This window comes from Syzygium oleosum, unplaced genomic scaffold (genome assembly GCF_021117445.2).
Source record: "Syzygium oleosum isolate NSW1041296 unplaced genomic scaffold, Sole_v2.1 Sole_v2.14, whole genome shotgun sequence".
Lineage (NCBI taxonomy): Eukaryota > Viridiplantae > Streptophyta > Magnoliopsida > Myrtales > Myrtaceae > Syzygium > Syzygium oleosum.
This window is the reverse complement of record NW_026607498.1, coordinates 6,943,199-6,969,865: the sequence shown is the minus strand read 5'-3', so window position 1 is coordinate 6,969,865 and position 26,667 is coordinate 6,943,199. Positions and strand designations below refer to the sequence as shown.

General features: G+C 43.3%; 4 protein-coding genes across 8 annotated transcripts; 1 reads left to right on the top strand and 3 right to left on the bottom strand.

The window, feature by feature from the left end:
- Positions 1-6,532: 6,532 nt before the first annotated feature.
- On the bottom strand, positions 6,533-10,464 carry LOC115690030 (protein NTM1-like 9). Of its 2 annotated transcripts, XM_056317710.1 has the most exons (7): positions 9,964-10,464; positions 9,272-9,567; positions 8,586-8,891; positions 8,098-8,418; positions 7,170-7,736; positions 6,792-7,089; positions 6,533-6,751 (listed from the first exon to the last, which is right to left on the bottom strand). In XM_056317710.1, the coding sequence occupies exons 1-6, from the start codon at positions 10,127-10,129 to the stop codon at positions 6,793-6,795; spliced, it is 1,953 nt and encodes a 650-aa protein (XP_056173685.1). In that variant the 5' UTR covers positions 10,130-10,464; the 3' UTR covers positions 6,533-6,751; position 6,792. The 2 variants fall into 2 exon arrangements, with proteins under 2 accessions (XP_056173685.1, XP_030472110.1); XM_030616250.2 differs by lacking the exon at positions 6,533-6,751 and having other exon boundaries at positions 6,752-7,089.
- A 1,814-nt stretch (positions 10,465-12,278) lies between these two features.
- Positions 12,279-16,136, bottom strand: LOC115690033 (uncharacterized). 3 transcript variants are annotated; one of them, XM_056318076.1, is made up of 6 exons: positions 15,178-16,136; positions 13,679-13,813; positions 13,559-13,601; positions 12,898-12,969; positions 12,690-12,804; positions 12,279-12,628 (listed from the first exon to the last, which is right to left on the bottom strand). In XM_056318076.1, exons 1-6 carry the CDS (start codon positions 15,495-15,497, stop codon positions 12,546-12,548), a joined length of 768 nt encoding a protein of 255 aa, XP_056174051.1. In that variant the 5' UTR covers positions 15,498-16,136; the 3' UTR covers positions 12,279-12,545. The 3 variants fall into 3 exon arrangements, with proteins under 3 accessions (XP_056174051.1, XP_030472116.2, XP_030472117.2); XM_030616256.2 differs by having other exon boundaries at positions 12,279-12,617; positions 15,178-16,133; XM_030616257.2 differs by having other exon boundaries at positions 12,279-12,617; positions 12,898-12,966; positions 15,178-16,133.
- Positions 16,137-19,425: 3,289 nt separating this feature from the next.
- LOC115690035 (uncharacterized) lies at positions 19,426-20,222 on the top strand. The gene has a single exon (XM_030616258.2). The coding sequence runs from the start codon at positions 19,509-19,511 to the stop codon at positions 19,965-19,967; it is 459 nt and encodes a 152-aa protein (XP_030472118.2). The 5' UTR covers positions 19,426-19,508; the 3' UTR covers positions 19,968-20,222.
- An 846-nt stretch (positions 20,223-21,068) lies between these two features.
- On the bottom strand, positions 21,069-23,511 carry LOC115690032 (WAT1-related protein At3g30340). 2 transcript variants are annotated; one of them, XM_030616254.2, is made up of 6 exons: positions 23,269-23,511; positions 22,902-22,964; positions 22,674-22,790; positions 22,172-22,586; positions 21,500-21,651; positions 21,069-21,412 (listed from the first exon to the last, which is right to left on the bottom strand). In XM_030616254.2, the coding sequence occupies exons 1-6, from the start codon at positions 23,457-23,459 to the stop codon at positions 21,244-21,246; spliced, it is 1,107 nt and encodes a 368-aa protein (XP_030472114.2). In that variant the 5' UTR covers positions 23,460-23,511; the 3' UTR covers positions 21,069-21,243. The 2 variants fall into 2 exon arrangements, with proteins under 2 accessions (XP_030472114.2, XP_030472115.2); XM_030616255.2 differs by having other exon boundaries at positions 22,902-22,955.
- Between the last annotated feature and the right edge of the window lie 3,156 nt (positions 23,512-26,667).

Here is a 26,667-nt window from a genome sequence, read left to right as displayed (position 1 = left end):
AAAAAAAAGGTTCTTTCTAGGGTACTTGTCCTATGTATTTAATTGAAGAAATGGTACCTTAGAAACTTTAAATTACTTTATGGATTATTTTTAAGAGGATATTCAAGTACTACATTCTGATGCCACTACATTATTTAGATTTCAATGATATCATCTGTTTAGGACCCAACCCAAAGAAAAGAAGCAAATTTTCGTATCATGATGCCGGTGTGAGGTTCTCTAAAGCAGTGCCTTATATTGGACAAATTATTCTTTCATAATGAATGCTGTCTTTGCTTAACCTTTTCCTTACATGAACATGATAGTTTATCTTTCATCTGTGCCCATTTGTTGCTTTCAGTTTAGGAGAGATCTTATTCTAGTGTGCGCACTGGTTTCCACCATCCTTTTGATTTGAGCAAACGAAGGAAAGTTCCATTGGTACCTACTACTACGATAATTGTCTTATCAGTTCAAATCATTAGGGCTTTGTGTGAGGGATCTGTCCAATCGTCTTGTCTTTTTTTATCGCATAATCTGCTGACAAACATTGGGATCAATGGGAAAATCACAAAAAAAAGTCATAAACCTACTGCAATTATGTCAATTCAGTCATAAACCTTTTTTTTTTGCCAATTCAGTCATAAACATATTACAATTATATCAATTCAGTCCATTCGTTCAACTTTAGCCGGCTAACCCTAATGAGGATAATTTTTAATAATATTTTTTTTTCAAATTCTTTTATTATACTTTTCTCTCTTTTTTTCCTCCTTCGTCCTCCAACTAGTCACATTCAAAAGATAAATTATTATTAAAAATTGTCCACGTTAGCGCGGTCTAGACGAAATTTGCACAATTATGATAGATTTAGGACTTTTTTGGTAATCCCACGACGTAGTTGTACGCTCAAGTGATGGCTCGTTGCTAGAGCTATCAAAATAGGTTACAAACCAATATATTAATCCACGTATAATGAAGTGGGGTTATATATGGGTCACTTTGAATTCAAAATATGGGTCAATATAGGTTTCAAAGATAAAAGCCCAAAATAAATGGGTTGAAAGTGGGTTACGCTTGCCGCCTGGGGCGCGGCGGCTCCTCCTGCGCCCACCCCAGCGGAGTTTTCTATAAATACATCGATTCATCTTTCGTTGCCCAAATCTCGTTGTTCTTTTACTGAGTTACTTATACTTTTAAAAATGAGTTACTTATACGGAATTGGGCTAATTAAATATGAGTCACAAAATGGTTATGGCTAGTCCTAAGTCCTTAAAAAAACTCTTTTTTTTTGTCGGAAACCTTAAAAAAGTGTTCCAATTTATAGGTTTTTTACGTTTTAGTTTTGTTTACTATTTTTTTTATTGTTTAATTTGTTTTTTAATTTACTGTGAAGTTTTTTGTTTAATTAACATATACATGTGTGAAGAGCTTAAAATGGATTAAATGGGTGAGTATATATTTTCCTAGAATATGAATGTGTTCTGGTAATATGGGTCGGGTCGGAGGGGGGTACGGGCCATTAAATTTACATTGCATTGGGAAAACGGGTCGGAACGGGTTAAATGGGTCAATATGGATCGGACCGTTTTCGACCCGACTTGAACCCGATCCGATCCGCGCATTTGACGGTCCTGCTCGTTGCCTACGTGGGCGATTTCGCATCACGAAAATTTTCAAACCCCAAATGGAAATGAAAGCTTGGCCTCCATCCGGCGAACACAAGGGAAGGAAGGGGAAAATCGGTTGGGGACATCGCCCGTTGACCTAAGACCATCGCCCGTTGACCTAAGACCAGTCCAAAACCGATGGCCATCAAGAGCATCGTCACCGCCCCTAGTTTCGTCGTTTGAAACCGGTATATATCAATTCCATTCCATAGCCCACGAAGCATCTCGCCATACAAATTTGGCTTTTGTACTTTGGTGGTGGTGCTGCTGCTGCTGGTGTTGCATTTGTCAAATATTTTGGAGAGAAACCATGTGTTACGAGGCGAGGTGCTCCGGCTGCGGGAAGACCACCTGGGGCGGCTGCGGGAGACACGTGGCGTCCGTCTACAAGCGGGTCCCCGAGGACCGGCGCTGCCTCTGCCGCGAGTGGCCCGGCGTCAAGGCCGGCGATCAGCCCTCCTCGGCCGGCGGCGGGGGCGACGAGGGGAGCTCCACTTGCGCCATACTATGATGATCTCCTCGAATTCATTTGACGTCGTGTGTAACAATAAGGAATAGGGTTCTCTTGTATCAGATCTCACGGAACCCCAAGAATGAAATGATGCTGATTTGCGAGATCGATCTCTCTCTCTCTCTCTCTCTCTCTCTCTCTGAGTCTCGATACAGAATTTCTGAACAAGCTTCCTATTAGATGCTGAGTTTGCTGCGGCGGCCACCGTACCCGGTGGTACACATTGACTCCGGCGACCGGTGGCCGTCTCCGTTGCGACCGTCCCACCGTGGGAGAGGGAGAGGGAGAGATTTGGCTATTGCAAAATTTGACACTTAGAGGTTGCCTCGATATGAAATTTTTCTCCAGTTGGGCCTCTCCCCAAAAGGGATTGTTTGCGTTGACCTTTTGTGAATTTGGGCTTTTTTTGCATCAATTTTAATAAAACTTGAGGACCATTTAGAGAAAATCGCCAATAATAATTGAAAAATTATAATGTAAAAGTTAATAATATAATTAAAAGGCTCGTGCTCTTTCGCCAGTTGGTAAGGAAACAACGTGCAAGGGCAATTTTCCACTTATTTTAACAGAAAAAAAAATAATTGGTTAGGGCCATGAAACTCGTTTTTCTTAATTTTTGGTTCCTCTTTTGTTCCGCTTTTGCCTCTCTCAAATAGGCTTTACGAACCAATCTTCGCTCAACCCACCTTCTCATCTCTTCCCTAATTTTTTTCTCGGTAAAAAACCGACCAATCATCCGCCATGAATCGCATCCCACTTTGTCGTGATGTGTGCATCAATCTCGTTTTTAATTGATTAGCTATGCCACGTCGTCATCATTGTCACGTGACATATATATGTCACGTGAAGTGCTTTCTCCAAAAGAATTGGATGTTACAAGGAATTTCAAACTCTCGAGCATATATCGCCGTAGTGTTTGGCATAGCAGCAGAAGGCTAATTCCCGAGTGATTTTGAGGGCTCTCGATCACCCGCTCGAATTCCCCAATTATTTCACGGTCCTAGGAAGCCTTAATTCGTTTTCGACGTACGTGCCCGTCTGTTGCCACACAAGATGACCGGGCCTCGGTCTCACTAGCATCGTGGTGGGGAGGCTGTGACGGGCTCGCGCGTAACGACGGGGAACGATCAAGGGCGCAGAATCGAGCTCACTCCCACTTGGAATTCTATGTAATTAGGAGCATCCGATCCAGTGGGCAAAACTTTGAATTTCAATATGGACAACAGCACCTCGAGAAAAGGAGATGAGAAAAGAACAAAACGAGAAGAAATAGGTAAGTTGGGCAAACCTTCTACACCGTTCTTCTGGCACCAAAAAGACAGCACCAGACACCAATTCCTTACATTAAAGACCCAACGACCGTCCACCACGTTGCGGATGTGACTACACACTCTCAATTCAGTGTTGAGTCGTACTTCGTGTCAGATTCACGTCGGACAGAATGGTAACCCGTGTGAAATCCGATTCTATAAGCGGAATGATTGATTCTCTCTCTATAAATCCACGTTTGGCGCAGAAATTTTTTTTAAAAAAAAATCCCGAACTTATTATATTGTTATCAATTTAATTATAAATATTTTGATTTGGACAATTGCGTTCTCAACTTTTGACGTTTTGTCAGTTGAGTCCATCTAATCAATTTTGGCAAAAAATCGCTGAGGTAATCCCCAACCGTCTAACGTGATACAGCTGGTATTGACATGGATATTTCTTAATAATATTTTTTGATTTTTTAAATTAATTTTTGACTTTTCTTTTTCTTTTTTTATTTTTTTTACACCTCTAGCCGTCACCAATAAGGGCTGGACGAGGTCTAGGCGAGGGTTCGAGGCAAGGGTGTCAAGCCCTCACCCAAATTTGGCGAGGGTGTCAACCTCGTTGCTCTTGCTAAATCCAAGCGAGGGCCACAATACCTCATTGGCCACAAGCAAGGGAGGGGCTCACAGCCCTCGCCTGGACCATGACGCAAGGGCATCAGCCTTGGATTCGATATGGGCCTCGCCTGTGGTTAGCTATGGTCGGCCAATGACCTCGTCATTCAAAGGTGTAACAAAAAGAAAAGAATTTTTTTAAAAAATAATAAAATATTATTAAAAATTGTCCTTGTTAGCGTTACACCACGTAGGCGATTAGCGTTCACATCATCAATTTCTAGACCAAAGTTTGGCCGGATGGATTCAATTGACAAAAAATAAAAATATTTATGGTTCAATTGACAAAATTAAAAATGTTTAATACTAAAGATCCAATAACTTTGGGACCTCTCGGACAATTTCACCCTTTTATCTTGTTTGTCCTGTCCTGAATACGATAGAAAGCATCAGTGATTCAGCCAACAACGAAAACATCGCAGCGTTTGATTCAGCAAACTGTGTTTTTTCTGCTATACGCGTACATCACCTCGAAAAACAATCTCTCTCTCTCGCGCAAAATGTTTCATCGAAAACGTTTCTTTAAACCCGAAAACGAGCTGACAGTGAATGACATGGAGCCAAATATGGACATCAACAAACCCCGAACCACTACTCAGGACATTTACATAGACCAAAACCTCCTGATCTTGATCCCAGCAGGCCAAAAAAACAAAAAAAAAACAGACGAAAATGTCAAAATTAATCCACGAAAAGGGTGTCAAAGAAGTCCCAGATAGATTCTCGTGCTGCATCGACAGATACACAACCGAGCTGATCTCTACGTTATGTCTTGCAAAATCTGGTCTGAGGAGAAGAGAGAGCTTACGAATGAAAGAACTTTGGACAAGATTAGATCAGGCAGAGGCTCGGAGGAAGGGCGGCGGAGGAGCGGAGGGGGGTGCGAAGGGGAGGCTGCGGAGGATGAGGAAGCGGACCCTCCGCGGGAGCGGCGCGGCGCGGAACAGATGCTGGAGCGCCCTCGCCAGCACCGCCGTGTACGCCGCCATCAGCTCCGCCACGATCGCCACCAGTATCATTCCCTCTCTCTCTCTCTCGCTCGCTCGCGCCCACCAATCGCCACTTCAACTGCAACCACCGATCCAAGTGGATAACGCTGGGGGGAATTTGCGAGCCGTGGAGGATGATGGGGGGTTTTTATGAGGTTTTTGGTATTATGCGGTACGTGCCACGGTGCGAAATTAAATATTAGGGAGCCAAACATGTCATGTTTTTTATATTTTGAATTGGGAAAATTGCGAATAAGGGTATCGAGCAAGGCTGCTTTCTCAAAAGAAGACTCAAAAGGTGGATTCATCGGCTGGCCAAATCTTCACTGGCCGGCTTACCCGTGCGGCTCACGTGCTTATCTCGGCGACCTGGAGCAGGGGCAAAGCTTATGCGAAAGCTTCCGCCTCGACCTAATTCGACGTGCTGGGTCGGAAAAGACATCTTAGGTAAGTGGGTTCCTACTCTTATCTGAGATTAAGTTGGTCTGTCTCAGCCTCTTGTTTTTCTTATTTTGGTCGTCGGTTTGTCCCACTCCTCCCATTTGTTTTGTTGGGTAATTAGTCACTACTAGCGTGGGACCCTCTATTTGGACTTTCGATGTTGTGTAAAATAAATGAAAGCTGCCCGACCCTAGCGTTGTCCACATCCTTCCCCTTCCTTATCCACTCTTCCTTAAATTTTAATCAGGTTTTTCATTTCTTTTTGTCCTCTCTCTTTGCTTTAAAGATCCACCGTGCGTTATGTTGATTCAGGATTGCCACGTCATGCGGGTCGGATTTGGGTTGGGCAAAGTCCCGGGTTTGAATATGTTCGGTTTAGCGACTTTGCTTACTTCACATGGACCGTGCCAAAACTTCATGTCGTGATCATATCATGCGACTGGGACCTTCAGGATCTTATTTGTAGCATCTTCAAAGTATGAAGTACCATTTTGTAGCGATAGATGAAATCTGGTTAATCGTTAAACATGAGACCATGTGCACTTGTATAAGCTTTGACGTGGGTCGAGTGCTTCGGACCGACGGGTAACATTACATGGGTCGGTGGCTCCTGAATGGCGGGACACGTCGTTGACGTCCCACGGGTCTTCTTCGAACGAAATCTCCACCTTTACCGTACAAATTGGAGGGGATAGCTTTGTAACCACGGTCCTAGAATCAAATGCTTTATGGCCCCGTGAAACCATTGGGCCAAACCTATCATGACCAAACCTCCACCTATAATCGTTTAAGATTTTATGAATCCTCTATTTACCTATGGTCTCTATTACCTGTGTTCATCTCACTTGATTGAACCTATAGGATTGTCTGCATCTAGAGAAAATCCTACAATTGCCGAACAGCTAAATGTTGCTCCCAACTTCATAGCTAGAGCCCGTGCTCCTAAGCTTCACTTGAAACTTGATGCATGCAGCACTTAACCATACCCAAAGGACAAAAAAAAAGTAAAGATTGATCCAAATAAAGCTCACTTACCTAACAATACATAAAATCTGTTGTCTCACTGAATCCAGAAGCCCACACTAAAGAAGGCTTCTCTGCCAGATACAGGGAAATATCTTACAGCGAAGTGAACACAACACACAGAAAGATCTACATCGTCCTCCAGTTTAGAAAGCTATACGCGTACCCTATTTACTATATGTAGAGATGGGATGGAGAACGGCTTCCCTATTTACTATATGTAGAGATGGGATGGAGAACGGCTTCCTCTACGCAACGTCCACTTTGACGGATCTCTGTAGCCCGGAGAAAACTATGGCCAGGAATATGACGAGAGAGATGCCGACTGCGAAAAGTATAAATGAACCCGAACCATCGCGTGCTGAAGGTCTTTCCAGAGACGCCGAAGCCACTGGATGACCGCAAGATTCCCCACCTGGTTTCGACCCCAACGTTAAGTTTGTACACGGCTCTTCAACAATTTCTGTCGTCTTGTCATGCGCAGGAAGTTGGCTGTCTCTCCCTGGTTCATCGTCATCAGAAGCATTGTCCGTTTCATCTTTGACCTGAAAAGAAGATTACCAGCCTCAGAAAATTATCCATGTTTGTAGACAGGACCTTAAAACTAATGTGCTGATCGATTTACCTTCGTAGGAGCAGATTGTACTTCTCCATCGTAGCTTAACGATCTAACTTCACCATCCCTAGTTGACCCAGATTGACTGTTCATCTGCAGCCGGATTCTTCTGGGAGCAGTACCTTGGACTATGGAATTCTCTGAGCTTGGTTGATGTCGAGGTTGACGAGTCCTAATCTTGATATTGGTTCCAACAGTCATATTGTCACTGTGGTTAACAGCACTCTCCTTAGCAGTTGATTGAACTTCTTCTTCTCCGTCATAGCCAGTACCTCTCATTTCCTCGTCACCTCCTCTTCTCTTTACGCTTCTTGGTAATTGATTGGCTGGATCCACCTGCAGACGAATCCTTCTCGGAGCATTACCCTGTGCTGGATAATCACTTGAATATAGTGGGACTTGGGAGTCACGTGTCCGGATCTTGATCGCAGGTCGACCACTGTTGTTGAAAGATTCACCAGTTGATTCTATGGTATTATTTGAAGCAACAGCTCCGGATGATCCCAACGAAGTTGCCAGATTCCTCTCGTCAACAAGACTATCATTCCATCTATCATCTTTGACCTCTAGGAGTGCCTGTATAGATGACAGGGAAGACAAGATGTTGGAATTTGACCCGATATAATCTTAACTGCCTATCAAACCTTTGCTCAATATAAAAAAGCGAAACTGGTGGAACCAGAACTTTGTTGTAGTCAATTTAGCAACATAATTCGCAAATTAAGGAAGAAGGTAGTCATATTCTATCGATGCTAGGAATGGAGAAGATAACTTTGTGAAAAAACCTGTATACATGCAGCAAGCCCTTTAATATCTATAGTATCTAGTCATTGTAATGTCCCATTATCGAGTTTGAAATTCTGCACAAGGTCATTAATGGAATAGCTTCACTCTTCCACAATCATGTCGAAGCTAAGCTATTGTCCACTAGTCATACCTGGGACAAGTAAGCATCAGGCACGAATCCAGCCTCGCTTCCCAGAACTGAATTCTTCTGACTGGTGGACTCTTCACAGGAGTCGACATTATTATTGAAGACCTCAGGAAACAGATCTGAGAGTGAGATGTCCTGCTCACTCGTACCATCCTGGAAATGCAGTCTGTCAAGCTCATTGCCAAAATCACAGGCAAAAGGAGAACCCATGAAAAGAGCTTGCTCTGTTTGAAGCTGTGTCTGCTCAGGGGAGAAAACTTTGCAATCAGCTAGATCGCAAGGAAGATCATAGAATTTGGGGTCACTTTCGAGCAATGGATGTACCTACATGGAATGGAAAAAATTAATATAGTAATCTCTATAGATATCTTGACAGCAGCTATAAGTCAACAAGCAAAGTCCATTGAAGGTAGGACCAAGGATTTAATAACTCCAGAATCGTTTTGGTGGGAAAAAACAACTACTATTCCGTGGACAAAGCAAATTTTTACCTCCAAAGGTGTTCCGTCAGTGTTACCATCTTCCACATCAGAGGCAATGTAACTATTGCAGCAGCTCTCAACAGGCATTTGAGCATTAGGAGTCATTTTGTCCAACTTATCAGTCAACCACCGCTGGATTCCGTCTGATTGTAATTTCACTTGGACATCGGAAACAGGTGTTTCTGGAACCACATCCGACTCATCAGGAGAAGACTTGGCTGTCGGAGATAAGCCAGTTTGTTCAACTTCATCATACTTCACAACTTCAGGCTTCTCCTCTGCCTTCCGGAACAAACGACAGAGGACATATGCAGCCTAGTTCAAGTGGAAAGAGTAAGAACAAGAAATTTAGACATGTAAATATATTCCAGCCTCCATGCATAATCGAAAGCTCATCAATACTCCTCTTCACAGCCAATAAATTCAAAACACCCAAGCCGGTGCTTTTAACAATCTACAAGTAACAGGTCATTAGCATCATTCTACAAATAGCTGCCCCTACATCCTGCAATTTATGATCGAGAAAGTGCCACCATATTCTCATGCTTTGAGTCTCCGTCTTTTACAGGGATCCATGCTGAAACTAACATACAATAAAATATAACACCACATATACAGAATATGCACTCAAAGTTAGTGCCCAGATTCATCAGTATAATACAACAACGAGCATAAAAAGCAATGTCTTCGCATACCTGGCCAGGTCCAGTCCCATCAAGATCCTTCTCGGTAGCGCGGTACTCGTGCATAATCCAGTAAGTTCTCTCACCCTTGGGCGCACGACCCCTGTAGAAGACCAGGGTCTTCTTCATCCCAATCAAATTGGCAGCAGCACCACCCGATTTGCGAGACTTGATGGTCCGGTCCTTGCCCGTGGCTTTCCAGTACCCAGCATCCGTGGCCCGATTCGACCTATGCCCATTCGGGTACTTCCTGTCCCGGGGGCAAAAGAAGAACCACTCCGGATCATCCGTTTTTATCACCGACAGACCTACAACAGCACACATAAGCAGATTCCACGTCAAAACCCATAATCCAAGAATCACTTCATCTCATCAATTAAATAAACCGATTCCGGCGACAGCAACAGAAGCTCAACCCAAAGAAGAAAAGAACTTGAATTTCACTCCTTTTCCCCCTCCCACAAGGGGTTTTTCCACAGGGGAATCTAGTTGACTGGGGGAATAAAGGCAACTCGGCATCATCATCCGTCAGAGCACCCAAAATATTCAGACATTCGCTCGCCTCTTACCCTATATATCCACGCGCTGACGCTTCTAATAATCCAAGAAAACCGATGATTCGGAACCTCAGAATCAAAACAAAAGAGAACAAGAAACAAAAAGGGCGTGCGCAGTTCCGAAGAGAGAGAGAGAGAGTAACTAACCGGGCAAGTCCCAGGGCTCCCACTTGCAGACGTCGATCTCGGGGATGACCTGCACCTCCGCGTGGCGGCCGTTGATCTTCAGCCTCAGGTAGTGGCTGATCAGCTCCTCGTCCGTCGGCCTGAACCTGAACCCCAGGGGCAGCGACCCCATCGCCAGCGCTCCCATTTCGCGACCCGGGGGAAAGCCGCCGGAGAGATCCCTAAAACTTCAATCGACAGCACGGCGCGCGAGCAGCAGCAGCAGCCGCCGCCTCGCGATCGGGAGAAAACGCCGGCGGCAAAAGCGAGCGCAACAGCGAGAGAGAGAGAGAGAGGGAGGGGATCGGGGACGATCGTTGGGGATTCGAATCGATCTCGATGTGATGATCGGCGAAACGGTGGGCGGACGGGGGACCGGCGACGGCGACGGCGATCGGACTGATTTCGGGAGCGTTCTTCGGCTCGCGGCACACCGGGACTGACAGATTCTTCCTCTTCTTCTTCTTCTTCTTCCTCCACACGGAGCAGTGAACAAAGAACGAGAAAATGGGGGAGCAGAGTTCAATAAATAGCCACCATGCGCCCCGCACGTGCGCGCGCGCGTTCGTTCTCCCACGGGCGCGACTGGCCGCGACTGCGGATTTGCCCCCAGTCGCTGCCACGGAACCAATGGGATTTTCCCACGTGGCGGGGCAGTGGGGTCCGGCCGAAACCGCGTCCGGGGGTGGGTGGAGATCGTCGCGCCCCCGGGGGGGGGAGGAGCGCGTGGTTCACGCGCGCGGGTGGTGGTTACGGGGTCCGTCCGAGTCAGGGGTTTCCGGGAAGGAGCCGCGTCGTGGTGTTTGTCCGACCGAACCGGAGCGCGGGACGCGGTTCTTGCCTTTGCTTGCTGGCTAAGTATTCTGGAGGCGCGAGCCGCGACATTCTAACCACGAAATATTAATTATGATTTAGGTTAATAGCACGAAAAATCCCGAACTGATATATTCGTGATAAATTTACACTACATTAATTTTTCGATCACAAAAAAAATCTCCAACCTGATACATCCGTGATCAATTTACGCTATGTTAATTTTCATTAAATTTTACTGTCAAATTGCTGAGTCGAATGTCACGTGGCAGTTAATGCGTGTACCAGTTTAGGGTTTTACCTCTATGCTTGTCACAGATTTACCGATTTGTGATTTTTCATGATATCAATCCAATTTAACGTAGGGTAAGTTTATCGCAAGTGTACCAATTTGAGATTTTTGGTGGTCAAAAAAATTAGTTCGAGATAAATTTGTTATAAATGTACTAATTTAGGATTTTTGGTGATATTGACTTTTATGATTATTATAATTTTCGGCTTCACGAGGAAAAGATCAAAAGGGGCGGTATGAATTCCTTTAATAATTCGAAAAAATATGGACTCAAATAAAAAAAAAATACTTGCCACAAGTTTCCCCCCACCCCAAAAAAAAAAAACAAAAGAACGGGAATTTTCTTGGGGCTAAACATTGGACTTCGCTTTTTTTTTTTCCTTTATTTTCCCCCACGCATTACGTGTGTGGACGAGTCCCCAAAAATCCAACTGCCTGGGCGTTCCTTCTTCATCTGACCATGTCGTTCTTAGGACAAGGCCACGTGACACGTGGCGAATCTTCAACTGGCCCCGGGGATGGCGACTCGTGTGCGTCGCGGGACGGAGTGTTCTCGAGGAGGAGGAGGAGGAGGGGAAAAGAAGGGGCGCATCAAATCAACCAACCTCAGCTTCTCGGGATTTTTGAGGTGGGGTTGGTGGGTGGGTTTTGGTCGTACCCTCATGATTGTGTTTTGTGTCACTGGCACCAACGACTTTAGCCGCCACCTTTGGCAAAAGCCAACATTGGATACCCCAGAAGAAGGAAAAGAGAAAGAGAGTTATTCGCAGTCACGTGGTCGAGAGAGGCCAAAAGGAAGGGGCGGGGGATCTTAGTACAAGCTAGTACTCCAATATCACTCTGAATTCCCCCCCTTGCTTTTTCGAGGATTTCTACTAACGGCTGGCGATGGTCGGAGAGAGAGCGGAAGGGTGAGGGTGATGTGACGGCCTAGGTATGTTGTTATCTCTATTCCTAAACATGCCAACAGTCATAGACGCCATCCCTATTGCTGCGGAACACGTGCGAGGCGGAGCCCGTGCGATCCTATGACTCAGCAAGTTTCGGGCCTCAAATGCGACGGGTGCGCACCCGATTAGATCATGACATATGGGCCTCGCAAAAGCATTCGCGGTCAGAAAGTATACTCTTTGAGTAGAACAAGCTCCGGGAAGCAAGCTCCGCGTGGAAAGCAGAACAAAAAACACTCATCTACTCTGTAAGATCATAAGATAACCAATAATCCCTCGTCACAAGCTCACGTTGTCACTGCTTGATCACGCAGAAATAACTCACCATGAAGCCCCACCACAATGGGAAGCAATGGGTCCTCGTCAAGTAAAAGAAGGAACAGATTTATGGACAATGTAAAAGAATCTATGATCCGCTATTGTGTTCCATCTACTATGTACAGGTACGACCTACAATGCAGGGTGGTACCCGATATTCCCGTTCGCCTCCACCCTTTGCGCCACCCTCCTCATGCTCCACTCATGGCAGAATTCAAGGGCAAGCCGCAGAGCGGTTCCAAGTCCGAGCACGACGATAACACCTGCAGCACATCTATTCAGCATCGTTACGCACCCACACGAGAAACACTAAAGGGAGCCAGAGGATGGATTACCAATGATAATGTTGACAGGAAGCGCTGAAACTCCAAGCGTTACGGATATCAACACATCCAAAAAAAGGCCACCAATGAGGATCGAGAAAGCCACCCAGAGTGGACTGAAACAGCCCTGTTTTAAGGAAAAATCCACAAATTAAAGACCTAATTTATCTTTCCTTGTTAAAATCAGCATCAAGCAACACGTGCCACCATAATTCCTTACCCTCCCACGTTGCTCTGCAACACCAGACCCTCTGTAGTTAGGATCAATCCGCCAGACCCAGAAACTTGGCTGCTACATAAAGAGATTACATGGAGATGAATACATGAGATGCTGTAGATAAACCACCAAAAACCATGAAAGAAAAAGATGTTGATGCTGTTATGTTATGCAAAGCTTATTGTCATGAATGACTCAGTCACCAAAAAGCAGGGACAGTGAGGCACAAGCATGTCATGCAACAAAAGACTAAGATTTATGAATACAAAAACTCAGTGCTTGGAATTTCTCCTAAATTTAAGCTTAGCTACATATTCTGGACCAGAATCCCAAATTCAAAGTTTATATGCTTGGTTTTGCATCACAAGCTATAAATAAGGCCATACTACAGTTAGAGGGCTTATCTTCATGGATAAAAGAAAAACAACAAAAACAAAATGGTAGTGTGCACTTCATACATAAATTGGATATACAAAATACCCACGCTTTCCAAGTTTAGATTTTGCAGCAGCTGTAGGCATGTAGAAGAATCCATATATGAATAAAGTTGTGAAGTCGCACTGAAGAGGCTAAATTATGCATCAGGAAAGTTCGCTTATAATGAGAAAGACAGACTAAATGGCGTCTCAATTAGATAAGCTTCGGAATCCAAGAGAGTACGTACAGTAGAATGGGACTCTGGAGGTGGCACATTTGCAGCAGCCTGCCTGTATTAAAAGGTCAAAAAGACATAAGTGTATCTTTTAGATGCAAATGGAAATGAAGCACTATATAGAGGACCTACTGGCATATTTCGCATTTGTTTGAACCCCTGGTGCGAAACCAAACTTCTATGCATGATCTGTGCGCTTTCGCAATGCCACCTCGACAGTGGCATCCAAGATCTATCAAATCTTCTTCCTTCTCCTCTTGACAGACTCTGCAGAACAATCAATATTAATGAAGGGCATGTATAACGGGTGAAGTAATGTCAGTCCACCCTTCCACATATAAATATGAAATAACATACTATTCAGTTAAAGCCACTTACAATTGTGTGTTAGTGCAAACACACAAACCGAAATGCAAGCTGAAGAAAAAACCCAAATGGAGATGCTATGTTGTGTAACTATGCAGTCAAGGATATTAGATATAAGAAAGTCAAATGGGCTCCTGCAGTCCTGCTGACTGACTATGGATTTCAGAAGGCTGTTAGAGACATTTGAGACCCTGTGATCCTAAAAATTTAACCTTTTGCTTATGTGTAATGGTGAATCAACATACTTCTTCAACAAACCTAGCAAGCTCACTAGAAAGTCTGTCAAGTAGTCAAGCAATGTGAAAACTCGACTCAAAAAGCAAAAGGAGAACCTATATAACAGGATGGTGAAAGCAATTTTACAAGATTCTGTTACCAAGAAACAAACAACCACCAAAAAGTGAGAGACTCTACAGCATAGCTCAAGTGACAGGCAAACAATCACGAGAGACTGCTGCATAGCTCAAGTGACAGGCAAATTATGATCAGATCCTTATGATTTTCAAATAAACTAAAGTTCTTTATTTCAATGACTACAAGGCAGATGCAGAAATCCTCAACAGTTTAAGCAGATATATACTGCAGAAGAATCTAAAAGATATTTTTATACCTACTAAAGTATTCTACAGGGACGTTGTACAGAGAGATGTTACGTTCATTCGTGTCAGGACAACATGTCTAATCAGCTCAGTGTGCTGGCAATGATTGCATTATATCCCACCGCATCAAGCTAGATTTCTTCCCAAAGAGGAGAAAGCTATGTTTGTCCTTGTGGTGAAACAGATTGATAAGTTTATACAAGTCAAAGAGAGAGGCATATGAACATGTATGGCATTGTTTACTTGCGCAGGAACATTTGTACCGGTATACTAGTTAAACAGTATATCATCAGAACATACCCGGTTCTCTTGAGCTGACCTCTTTAACTACATTACAGAGACATCATCTCTCTCTCTCTCTCTCTCTCTCTCTCTCTCTCTCTCTCTCTCTCAATCTGTGTCTGTTTTTTTGAGTGCACACGTGTGTCAAAGATTAAAAAACATGCAGCGAGATATAAATCTAAGGCCATTGTTGTGATTTAGATCTAAATAGTTAGCATACTCAAAGAAAGCAATTGCAGAAGCATGCCAGCAATATCAAACAAATTCGATCAAATCAGCCATCACCTGCAGAAGAAACAGGGTTCACTACCAAGTATGCTGACCAGAAGAATGCTTCATGCTCATTTCCAACGCAATCAATGGCATAAAACAAGTCCAGCATACCTGCATTGTTCATGAGAGCTCCCACTCCTCGAAAAGTAACCCTTTTTAGGGGAACCCACCGAAGGAAGCTCTTCAACAACACACTCTACTGCCTTCGAATCCTTCACAGCAGGCTCTGGAGGCACACACGACTCGCCGCTGGACACCACGATAGTCAATTGCGTCGCATGATTCACGCCAGCAGCCAAACCATCCATCGCGGCAGCACCGCCGCTCTCCCGAGCCAAAACCACCGCTCCACCTTGTTTCTCGACATCCATTTCATCCCCAGAGGGCTTGTCAGCCAAGCCCACATCAGCGGTGGATCCATTGCCATGCATATCGCGATGAGGTCAAGGCGCTCAGCAAAGCTCGAAAATGGCAATCCCAACACGGCCTCGGCACCTCCCAAAACTCAGGCTCACCGCACAATGCACCCCACCAAAAATTTCCAAGACCTAAACTCAAAACCACTCGAAATCGCCTAGCGGAAACAAGAATTCGACAACCTCATCAACGGCATTCGAACAATCACCAGGCCCAGCAGCTCAAAGAAGCCCGAAAACAATCACCCAGATCGGTCACAGAGATCGCACATCAGGCAAACCTCCCAAGAACCCAAGAAAATCGAAACGAGGACCTTAATCGCCACCCAATACGTCGCAAGACGGGAAAAACAAGAACACCCACGAACGAAAAACCTCGGGCGAAGAGAAAAAGATCAAACCGGAGAGGCACGAGGGACCGCCAGGCTCCTCCCAACGAGCCCGCCCATCGATTTCTGCCGACCCAACAACGCAGAATTCGTTTCGTTTCGTTTCTTCTCCAGAAAAATTTATCGTTTTCTTGGGGGGGGGTTTTATCGTTGTTGTTGGCGGTGCCAGTGAGTGACGTGACGCAACGCCGCAAATGGGTTGAGCTCTCTCTCTCTCTCTCTCTCGCTCGCCCGCTCGCTCGGTCGTGTTTGGTTTTCTTGATTTTGTGCTGGAAATGCAGTTAAGCAGTTGCTACAAAACAAGACGTTAAACCCACGCTGGTGCGCTGACAACGACAGTGCATTCGGGTGACGATCGAAGACCTTGTCGTAAAACGCGACGTGGCGAGGCCCCATTGCAAGTTCGATCAATGCGTGCGCACAACAAAATTGATTGGGTCACGCAAGTTTAGTAGGATGGATGGTTGACATAGGATTTTTCGAGATAAGGAATAAGCAAAACTACGGCAAAAATCCAAGCGACTCTTCGTTAAATTCGAACGTCCTTTTCTTTAGATTATAGTAGGAACTGGACTTGGATGGTGGTGGACCGACGGCTTGCTGAGCCCGCTTGATTTTTGCCCGAGCTAAAGGCACCCGTAGCACAATTTCAAGGTGCTTGATCGTGCAATTTCCTTTTTGGTTTCGAGCATCTAACACATAAACTTGCTTCAGCCCACTCAGGTTAGGTCCTTTTTATGTAAAAAAAAATTTTCAAATTTTTTGAATTATGGATAGATCTAACGTCAACAGCGACATTTAGACTTTGACATCTAGCCCATTTATGGATTAGGGCCGGTAAGAAGTTCGTATGATATTCGTGCGACCAAAGGCAAATTGAGAGGAGGATTATTGGTGGTAGAGTTTCTGACTACTCGATGTGTTCTAAAAATTTAACTTTGTGAGAAAAATATTTAGTATAAGTTATAATCTTGCCCTTCTTGACTCGTCTCATCTCCCTCCGTTGACCTAAATTTTACATTTATCACTATGTGTGGCCAATACATTACAGTGTCCTCTGTTGACCCAAACGATCACATCACATCAATTGAATCAAGATTGATGAGTTGCATGTATGAATTTGTCACTCGTGAGTCCTATGACTAGTAATTCTATTTACTAGCAAAAGATTATTCAACTATTAAAATCAGATCACTAATGATCGTAATACTATATCGATAATTTATACTTAACAGTTTATACAAAAAAGAAGAAGCAAGAATGATAATATTTTTAATTTCTAACAATAATTGAACTATAATTGAATAAGAAACTATCCGAATATTACGATAAGTACAAATCAATTGAAATTCTATAGTTATCTTCCTATAAATTAGATAGTTGTACCATAATCATAGTTTAATTATGATATTTTGGGCATTTATAATTGCAATAGTAGATTGTACATTAGTAAACACTAATTAAATTATAGTGACATGATCACTGACCTTAGCCTATGTACTTATTCTCTATTTTTAATTTCTGTTTTTAAACACTTCACTTTCTTTGAGGAGGAGGAGGAGGCGAACAGTCAATGCTGCAGTGCTTCAACCTATTAATATATGTGTGAGTTTTATAATGGCATAGCAGGTCAGCCATTGTTGAATGAGACAGTTGAAGAAGGTTGGAACGTTTGAATCACTTCCTTTTTCTCTAACCTCTTTTTCCCTCCCACCCTACAACGATGGCGAACCACCACCGCCGTCTTCATCTTCATGAACTCTTCTACCCAACGCCATCTGTAACTTGGAGGATTCAGCAATGTCAAGGTCCAACTATGTCGACGATGTAGATGTCGCGGTCCAAACAACCACACCGTCTTAGCTTAACGTATCTAATGATACGGATAAGTACTAGTATAGAAACTATGTATCATTCCATCCTAATGGCGTGGCGGTCGGGTCCTATCTTTTAGCCATAGCTTCTACTTTCAACTTCAAATATTTTAGCATTCAACATTTTTTATTGGGCATAAAAGGGTTGATTGAGAATTGAAATCGACTTGTAAAAGGTAAGGGAGTGATTCTAGGTTCGGTCTAGTATCTACCTAAAATCTATCTGTCGGAACCTATTAAATCTACTCTGCATATTTTGGAACCTGTAATCTACTTTGTCATAGATTACGGGGTCTACTCAAGTTTCACCTGTATTCTTAATTGAATGATTATAGTTAATCATCACTTGTAATGACTACCATTTGTTTCTACAATTTACTGAGCACAGCTCATATTTAGACATACAGAGAATTTGAAACTTTAACAAAGTAAGTCTCGGTCATGGATATCACAGGAAATGGAAACTCATACTAGTAGTTTTAGATTATATACTCATTATCGGACACTATAGATTACCACAAGGTTGCACGAAGACATGAAACAAGAAAAATAAAAAAAGATTTGTTCCAGGTTCTAGGGGCCCGTCGGAACCGGTTCTTAAATTTTTTTAACCTGGAACCTACTCTGCATACCCTAGAGCCTGGAACCGGAACAATTCTCTAGTTTTTGGTTCTACCCTGAAAACAATGCTCACCTCTTGTAAAAGCTGGCAAGAAGCTACTCAATCCTGGATTTGGACCATGGTGGACGATGAATGGTGCTTGTCTTCAGGTGAAGAAATCACGTGTGGAGCTTTGTCAAGGGCCACTTGGGCCATCGTGGGTTTCGGTCTTTAGACATAGCACGAGTTTAGCCCGGTTTGAAACATTTGTCCCCAAGTAGTGTGAAGGCTTTGGCCACACACATTGAGTTTGAGGCCTAACCCGGACCGGTCCAATTAGGCTTGATTTATTTTAATATACTAAGTTTCCAATACCCATCGATTTATTAATTCATAAAAATGAGTATTGTAACCGATTACGCAAAAACTTAAGCTATTAGAGAAAAACGTCGATAGTATATATCGATGTTATAGTCATTGCCTAAGCTTGCCCATGGCAAACTAAACGAGCTCCGTGTTCTAATTTTCACATTTTGTAATTGTTAATGCATGTCTCGTATGGTTCACATACAATATTCATCTTGGCCTTTTAAACACGTAGTTTCCGTCCATCTAATGGTATTAAGGTTTTGGATAAGACCCGTTAACAGTAACTATGCAGGTGTAATTTTTTTTTTCCAGGAAGCAAGGTTTGGGCTATCATGTTGGATTAAGGTATCCACCTCCCGAGATGGGATGATTCGGTTAACTTTCACTTCCAACCTTCCATCTGTCACCTCGGTATAAGATATTTATGACGAAGCAAAACGGTCCTAGGTGTTCATTTACTCACAAGGAGTCTGGGACAATGAAACAGATCAATCTCTATTCCTTCCTCAAAAGTTAAAATTTTGCAAAGCAAAAGAACTTGGAGCTCACAAAAGCATCCATAGAAGCTAAAACCCCACCTCAAGCAAAACCCTTTTCTTTATTCACATCAGGACTGGTGTATGAAAAAATTCCTTGCATTGCCATTCAAGCAAGACTCCCTTTATTCCAATACACAAAGTTCACTCCTCATTCCCTCTTAAAATCCCAACTCATTCACATCCATCCCAGACCAACCCCATCTTGCATTTCCCTCCAAACACCCTCTTCTCTCATTGCTTCCCCGAAACCCAAAATGCCTCTAGAGGAAGAGAAGCCGAAGAAGCTTGACCACGAGGTCCGGGACATGGTCTCGGCGATCGTGGGCCGGATCTCCAACCTCCAAAGGCCGGGCTCGAGCCAGACGTCCGAGGAGGACGACGACCGCGGCGTGAGGATAGTCACGCTGGCGGGGAACAACGTTGGCGCCACCCTGAAGAGCGAGATGGATGAGAAATCGAGCGGTCCTGATGAGGAGCTCGACGCAATGAGCACGTACGTGAACAGCAACTTCCAAGCCGTGAACAACTCGATCATGATGGGTGGGAGCTACACGACCAACGACCCTGGCGTGCATTTGGATGTGTCTGACTTTGTTGAGCACCGTGAGAAGGACCATCGTAAGCCAGGGAAGCATGGCAAGAAGGAGAAGATGAAGAAGAAGAAGGACCAGGAAAGTGGGAAGAGTGACCAGCAAACTGAGCATTCTGAATGAGCACACTCAAGTTCGTTTGTTTCTCTGGACACCCTTAAAATCACAAAAAAAGGGAAAAAAAGAAGAAACACAGCTCAGTGAAAGAGATTGCTGATAATAATCGTTGTCTCTCTGCACATGTTCCTCTGCTGAATTGCTAGTTGATGCTGTTTTCTGTGCCGAATAAGCTTTCATGTAACCGTGCCCGTGCTTTGTTTTGAAGTTACCATGTTTTTTCCAGTGGAGTGTAGAATCATTTCCATGTTCCTGACTCAATTGCTGTACTCTTCTCTGCATTTTCAAGTGGTTTGTGCTGAAATTTTTTTCTTGAAAGTTGGGTGGAAGAGAGTCCTTGTCTGATGCAAAACTTAGGATTGCATCTATCCTTGGGACTTTGGCCATTGGCGGTCATAGCTTAGCCATGGACTGAGTGAAGTAAATGCCCTGTTAGTTGTAGGGACACATAATGCTCATCTTAAGCAATCAAAAACCAGAACACCGTCTTTTCTTATAGCTAAAGGTGCTGATCTTGCATCATTTTCCATTCTAGGAAAGGCCTTCATTTCGTTTATCTGGAAATCGACTCAGTCTCCTATGCTTTCATGTTATTGATTCGGAAATTCTTAAGGTTGAAAAGATAATGATTGCCCTTCCACTAGGCCGAAAACTACTGCGCGGACCCTGTTGATCCAGATGTGCGTTGGGGGTTTGATAATGCCATATTAAGGTTAATGCCCTCGCCCCTTCTCTCGATCGATCACCTCCTACAATCCATCCCATGCTATCAATAGTCCCTTAACAAAACTTTTTGAGATGTCAGCTTTCCAGACAGATGAAGAGCTGCAGCAGTAGTCAGATTGCTGAATTAACTTATCCAAAGAGAAAAGAAGATTGCCCAACTAGAATCAACACTAAAGAAGCTGTAGAATCTGGCAGATTATCTCGGTAAAATTAGACCAATGAGCCTAAGAAAGAAAAAGGCAAAAGAAAGCGATTAAATTAGGGTACTATTACTCTCATTAATGCATAACTTTTACGCTCTCTATGAATCCATAATGAACAGAATTACGCTCTTCCCGTGATTCACTCAATCATGTGTGCAGGATTATGCTGAACAGTGGGTACCAAATGAGGTGCTCTTGTACTGTATTATGTATTTCAGAAGACAAAGTGACGGACTGTGCTTTGCACAAAGCAACCATATGCACCCTCCACCCAAGTAGGAATGGAGGGGTCAGATTCGAGGGGGCAGAGAAATGGGGCTACAGACTCTGGGACCATAAACAGAAGCAACAAACTAGGTACTCTGTGACTCGCACGACACTGTAATGACCTGTAACTTCGGCTCCTGCTCCTTGATCTCTTCAGCTTCCTGCACTACTTTCATGATACGATCCTTTAACTCTTTGTTCTTGCCCCACAGAAGAATGTACAAGCCGATGATGACAATGACTGACCCAAGCAAGCTGCACGACAACCGCAGCAGAAGAAAAGGCTTAGCAAAATACAGATTCTAAACACATCACATCAATTTTGGTATTGTCAATATTCACCTCCCAATATGGAGCTGCTCATGCAGAATGGGGATATCAAACATTGCCGCCATTATTTGGACGAGGGGGCTGAATGCTGCAGTGAAGACGGGACCCCGTTTCTTGACGCACCACGACATCCCAACATAGCACAAACCCGAACCTACCATACCCTAGATACAGAAATACAACACAATCATATAATCAAAGAATACTTTGTTTCTTCATCAGTCAAAATAGAATTTACTCATCCAGAATTATGTTCTCCAGACCATTATCACTAAATATGGCAGGTCCAACTTGATCCTTTAGATTCTTGGATTGCCTTAATAATGTTATGGCATCTCTCTCCCTCAGATGTGATAATTTCGAGGATTGAACATGAAACATTTGTCAGGTTGGGTTAAAGATGGATCCTATTGAGGGCCACTTGAACAGAACTACCGGAAGAAGTTGAATCAAATAGAGGATTGGCCTCACGATTGGAGAGCTCTTGCACCTGTAAATTCCTGCTATTTACTACTGTATATACATATTACACTGTAAAGCACTGAACTTGAACTATCCTCTCTCAATTTCATGCATCTAGTCATCAACAGCATCCAATTCCTAGAGTCCCGGGGAGATTGAATGTAATGCAACAGCATAAATTTCTTGCGGTTCGGTTTTATCCCCAAAAGAGGTCATACTTACAGCGAAGAGAACGGTGAATACTTCAGTTCTTCCTCTCAAGACCCAAATAGAGAGGCTCCTGGATGTGACGAAGCTCAAAGCGGCCGACTGAATGGAGCCAAAGGAGCACATAATCGCTGTGCTCGAGTACTGGCAAGGATATCTCTTGCCTATCTTGGACTGGAGAAGAAACCAAAGAGACCAGAGCAATGTTCCAAGAACCAAGCAAATCAAGCCGATTGTCCAATTCTGTGTCTTATTAGCTGAACTGAGCTTGGTGGCATGATCATGCATCGAAATAACAGCTTGTGAATGTGAAGTGTTGAAAAAAGGCCTTCCTCGATAAAGAGTCAACATCAAAGCCCCACCAACGCACACTAATGTACCGACTATTTTGGCTCTTCCGCTGCTGCTCTTCATGTCCACCGTCTCTAACCTGCGGTACCAACATGACAGACCTATCACTTGTTTTCCTAGATCACATACTCAAAGTTCTAAGTTTCTAGCCATCGGTCTAATATACCTAAAAGGTAAGGCCATGATGAATGTGACAACAGGAACAATGTTAATGAACGCGCACGAGAAAGTCGCGGACGTGTATTGAATACCGAGGAGGAAGAAGTATTGTGTGAGTGATGCCCTGCAAGAGAGATCAAATTTTGATTAAGTACTTTCTATAATATATGCGACTCATTTCTTTGAGATAGGAGCAGATATTTGAAAAAGGAATATCGGAGTTGAGGTGACTAACCCTACAATGGCGCTGAAAAAGAGATAACATAAGATGCTGATTGTGAGCTTTGGTCTGGTACTCCTACAAATGAGAATGCTGTTAGTTTACCATACCGGACATAGAACTGGTATGAAAAGCACAGATACAGAAGACACACAATGAAAAAGCAGACTTATTGTAACCGATTTCGTGGATATTGCACAACTCATGAAACTCTACATGACATCAAGATTTAACTGTGGGTGACAGCTAAATTGGCCTAGGCACTGAGTCGCATTGAAGCTAGACAACTAAGCCTTATATAAGCCATATAGGCAAACCCAGCATCCTCATCTCACTCTCCATAGAGCTCTCTATAATAAAGTTCCGACTAAGATAAGTGTACCTTTCCAAAAAGTAACCGATTGGAGACAAGAAAATGGCTGAAATTCCTAGCCGATATGTGATAAGGACCAAATGATCAATACCCTCTTCAAGCACTTTCTTAAGCAGAATATTCACAACTGCAAAGGCTAAGTCGATTGCCAGCATCACAAAGAAAGGCTTCCACTCGTCGCAGCTCCTCCCTATTGCCATTCAAATTCAACACTCTAGGAGGCACTGGCAGGCCTCCTCTCTCTCTCTCTCTCTCTCTCTCTCTCTCTCTCTCTCTCTCTCTCTCAGGTGCAAAAGAGATTACTCTCATGGCCAGTCCTTACACCCCAGAACGCTTGCTTTTGTAGCTCCGAGGGTGCTCTCTCTCCTCCGGAATAAGTGGGGACAAAGCAAGATTAAATTCTTCAGATCACATCAGTGATTTAAGCAACCAATTTTGGCATTAGTTTAAGAGTTATTCTCTCTTCTTTTCTTGCTTCCTTTTGACTGATCCTTCCCAACACGGAGAGATTGTCTGGGAATCTTTTACAAACTTGCAACACAAACAGTGCAGCGATTGACATTGCAGTGATCATCAGTTGAGAAATCCCCAAAAAAGCAGATTTTGAGCACGAGCCTCCAATTACACATCATCTTCTTTTAGGATGCAAAATCACCCGTTCGAGAACTTTTGCTATATTTAACCAAGAAGCATCTTTAAGTGGAATTGTACTATAAACGGATCCTCTCCCCTCTATACTTAGCATCTAATTCCCCCATTCATTAGAGCTGACTGATCAGCATTTCATTTCCCAACGTGGAGCATGAAGAGCACTTATGCCGGATCTTAGGGAAAAAATGCTGGCCAAATCAATGAGCGGAAATCATCGTAATCAAATCTGACAAAGATGCTCCTTTTCTTCTTTTTGCAATCTCCTTCACTTTACTATTGATGCATGTCTCAGAAGATAGAATGCAGGTTCATTTGACTCTCTGTTGGCTCCTTACTGTCTGCGTCGGCCCGCGGCTTTCTCTTATATTGTTACTTTTTCAGTCCCGTATTTTTCCGAAGTTGACCATATCATAGATTACATGAAACAAATCATTTGAATTTTGACCTTTAACTTTCTCATGTTCCGCATAATTGTGGAAACTTTACTATGCGGAGTGATGGCAACCGGTACCACGCCACAAGATGAAGATGATACCAGATTTTGCTCTGATCATCATCTGTGGCTGGTTCACGAATTATTGATATGGTCTCTCGTGGCTTTCGTTGGGTGTGAGAAGAGAAAGTACCATGCAGACTTAATTCACTTAAGATGTGACACAAACAAGCAGATCAAAGTGCGAAAACCACCTGAATAGCTTATCCTTTTCTTGTCTGAATATTCAACAGAAGTTTCACTGGTTCTTGGTGCACTAATGGCTCGGATTGAAAGAAGTCTAACACAAAACATTTTCCCCGAATAAGCCGACCCAGGACGTTTCAATGAATGAGTATGCTTTTATGCTAAATCGAAAAGTGGCACGCCAACTGTCTCTGTCTTTAGCTTTTCTGGGTAAAGTGTTGTTTCTCATCACATTTAGTCGCATCGTGTCTTTAGTACTCAAATTCTATTACTCAAGTACAAGACATGGGCCAAATGGCGACTCCGTGGGATGACCAGGACCAATCGTCATGAAAAAGCTTTAAGCATCTATGCAAACACATCCCATCTATCTGGCAATGTCATAAGCCCCTGAAGGGAATCATATCCTGGGGCACACCCACTGTCTTCCCACACGTAGCTCGAAAAGTAATCATGTAGGCCGGTTCGTGCCCTCGATCGAATTGCGCAAACCAATTGACTACCCTCTCTAGTTGTGGTGGGTTCGTAAAGAGATAGCGAAACTCATAGGTATGAATAGAAACACATCAAGACATTGTCTTAAAGATGGCGATTCTCTCGGATGTACACATAATCCGAAAATGCAATCGGCTGCTTTTCAAGATCCCCATCCGCAACTCCACTCGGTACAATGCCTAGACTCTAGTCTCCCACTCTCTGCATGGCAAGAGGGCGACAGACCGAATTGAATATATCTGAGTAGCCATCGAATAGCAAAGACAACAGATAAACACAGCTGAGGCCACGTGAGGGCATTGTTCCACGATAATGAAGGGAATACAGACTTTGCTTTGGACCCAATTCGACTGGATGTATCATGTACTGTGCGTGCAGGGATTGCAGGCCTTGTTGTTGTCTTGCCACATGCCACTTGCAGTATAATTCTTACCCATCTTTTGCCTTTTAAGATAGTCTGGCTTAGATGCTCAAGTATATGATCCTTTTGCGACGTGATGACTGATGACAACTCAACAATAGAAATCATGGGCGGCTTTTGAAATTATTCATCGTAGGGAAAACTTGATTTTTGATTATTTTAGTAAAATAAGGTATTGATAAAACATCATATTTGTAGGCTTTTGTCAATAAAAACTATTTTCATCGTTTTAGAATTGTCTGTCTTTTAGTTTCCAATGAAAATATTTACTGTTGACTTAGCTATATAATTTTTTCAAGAAATTTAATGGGGGTGAAATTTTTTTCTCTTTAGGCCAAAATAACATAGCATAAGTTGGAGAGGCGAGAGCCTACCACTCTTTGGTGTACGTTTGTTTGTCGAGAATCAAATGGATACCCCAACTAAAATATATACTCTATTATTATTATTATTATTATTATTATAAGAATACATACACCACTCACACATAAACACGCCACCTTATTTGTGGACTCCAAACGTAGGAGACTCTTTCTTCTCAACTCTCACGACACAAGGAGCAAGTCTTCCTATTTACAGGATGCAAAACTTTCCATAGCATTTCACTACGAGTATCTCCTGTACTAAATATTAAGCAAGTTGGACTGATTTTTCTAAAGAAATGTAGATGGCGGCTAAGGAGAAAACTCTGAAAAGGTGGATTCTAGTGAATGGGAGAGAGAGAGAGAGAGAGATGGTGCTACTTTTTTAAACTTTGCAGCTCCAAGTACTTTAGTGAAGATATTTGCAACTTTGACCACTTGTTTTGGCCTACTTCATCTTTATCTCGCGAGTAATAATTTTTCCCGCGGGAAGTGATGATGTGCTTCTGCATGCTTAGTCCTTGCGTGGAACACAGGATTTCCTGCTAAGCTATATGGCTGATAGATTGTTACACTATAGCTGTGTCGAGTACTCTACTGATTGATGAAGATCCTCAATCAACTACCAGCCCCGTACTCTCTTGTGTTGCCTTGTTGCTGCCTTATACTCGGCTTATTTTGTAGACAATGACATAGTTGGTTGTCTTTTGCTACACCGTGACATCACTGCTGATCCGAGACTAAACATGTACCCCATAGTTGATTGTCTTGGGTCACGACCTCTAGCAAAGTCGGCATCG

Excerpts from the sequence above, each read along its gene's own strand:
- LOC115690033 (XM_030616256.2), bottom strand. The coding sequence starts at position 15,497 with ATGCATGGCAATGGATCCACCGCTGATGTGGGCTTGGCTGACAAGCCC. Across the intron at positions 13,814-15,177 it reads AGCTCTCATGAACAATGCAG|AGTCTGTCAAGAGGAGAAGG; the intron begins GTATGCTGGACT and ends ATTGTTCTGCAG. Across the intron at positions 12,618-12,689 it reads TCCTGTCAACATTATCATTG|GTGTTATCGTCGTGCTCGGA; the intron begins GTAATCCATCCT and ends GATGTGCTGCAG.
- LOC115690030 (XM_056317710.1), bottom strand. The coding sequence starts at position 10,129 with ATGGGAGCGCTGGCGATGGGGTCGCTGCCCCTGGGGTTCAGGTTCAGG. Across the intron at positions 8,892-9,271 it reads ATGGGACTGGACCTGGCCAG|GCTGCATATGTCCTCTGTCG; the intron begins GTATGCGAAGAC and ends CACTTGAACTAG. Across the intron at positions 7,737-8,097 it reads CTGATGCTTACTTGTCCCAG|GCACTCCTAGAGGTCAAAGA; the intron begins GTATGACTAGTG and ends TCATCTATACAG.
- LOC115690032 (XM_030616254.2), bottom strand. The coding sequence starts at position 23,459 with ATGGCAATAGGGAGGAGCTGCGACGAGTGGAAGCCTTTCTTTGTGATG. Across the intron at positions 22,587-22,673 it reads ATCATGGCCTTACCTTTTAG|GTTAGAGACGGTGGACATGA; the intron begins GTATATTAGACC and ends TTGGTACCGCAG. Across the intron at positions 21,413-21,499 it reads GAGCAGCTCCATATTGGGAG|CTTGCTTGGGTCAGTCATTG; the intron begins GTGAATATTGAC and ends GTTGTCGTGCAG.
- LOC115690035 (XM_030616258.2), top strand. The coding sequence starts at position 19,509 with ATGCCTCTAGAGGAAGAGAAGCCGAAGAAGCTTGACCACGAGGTCCGG.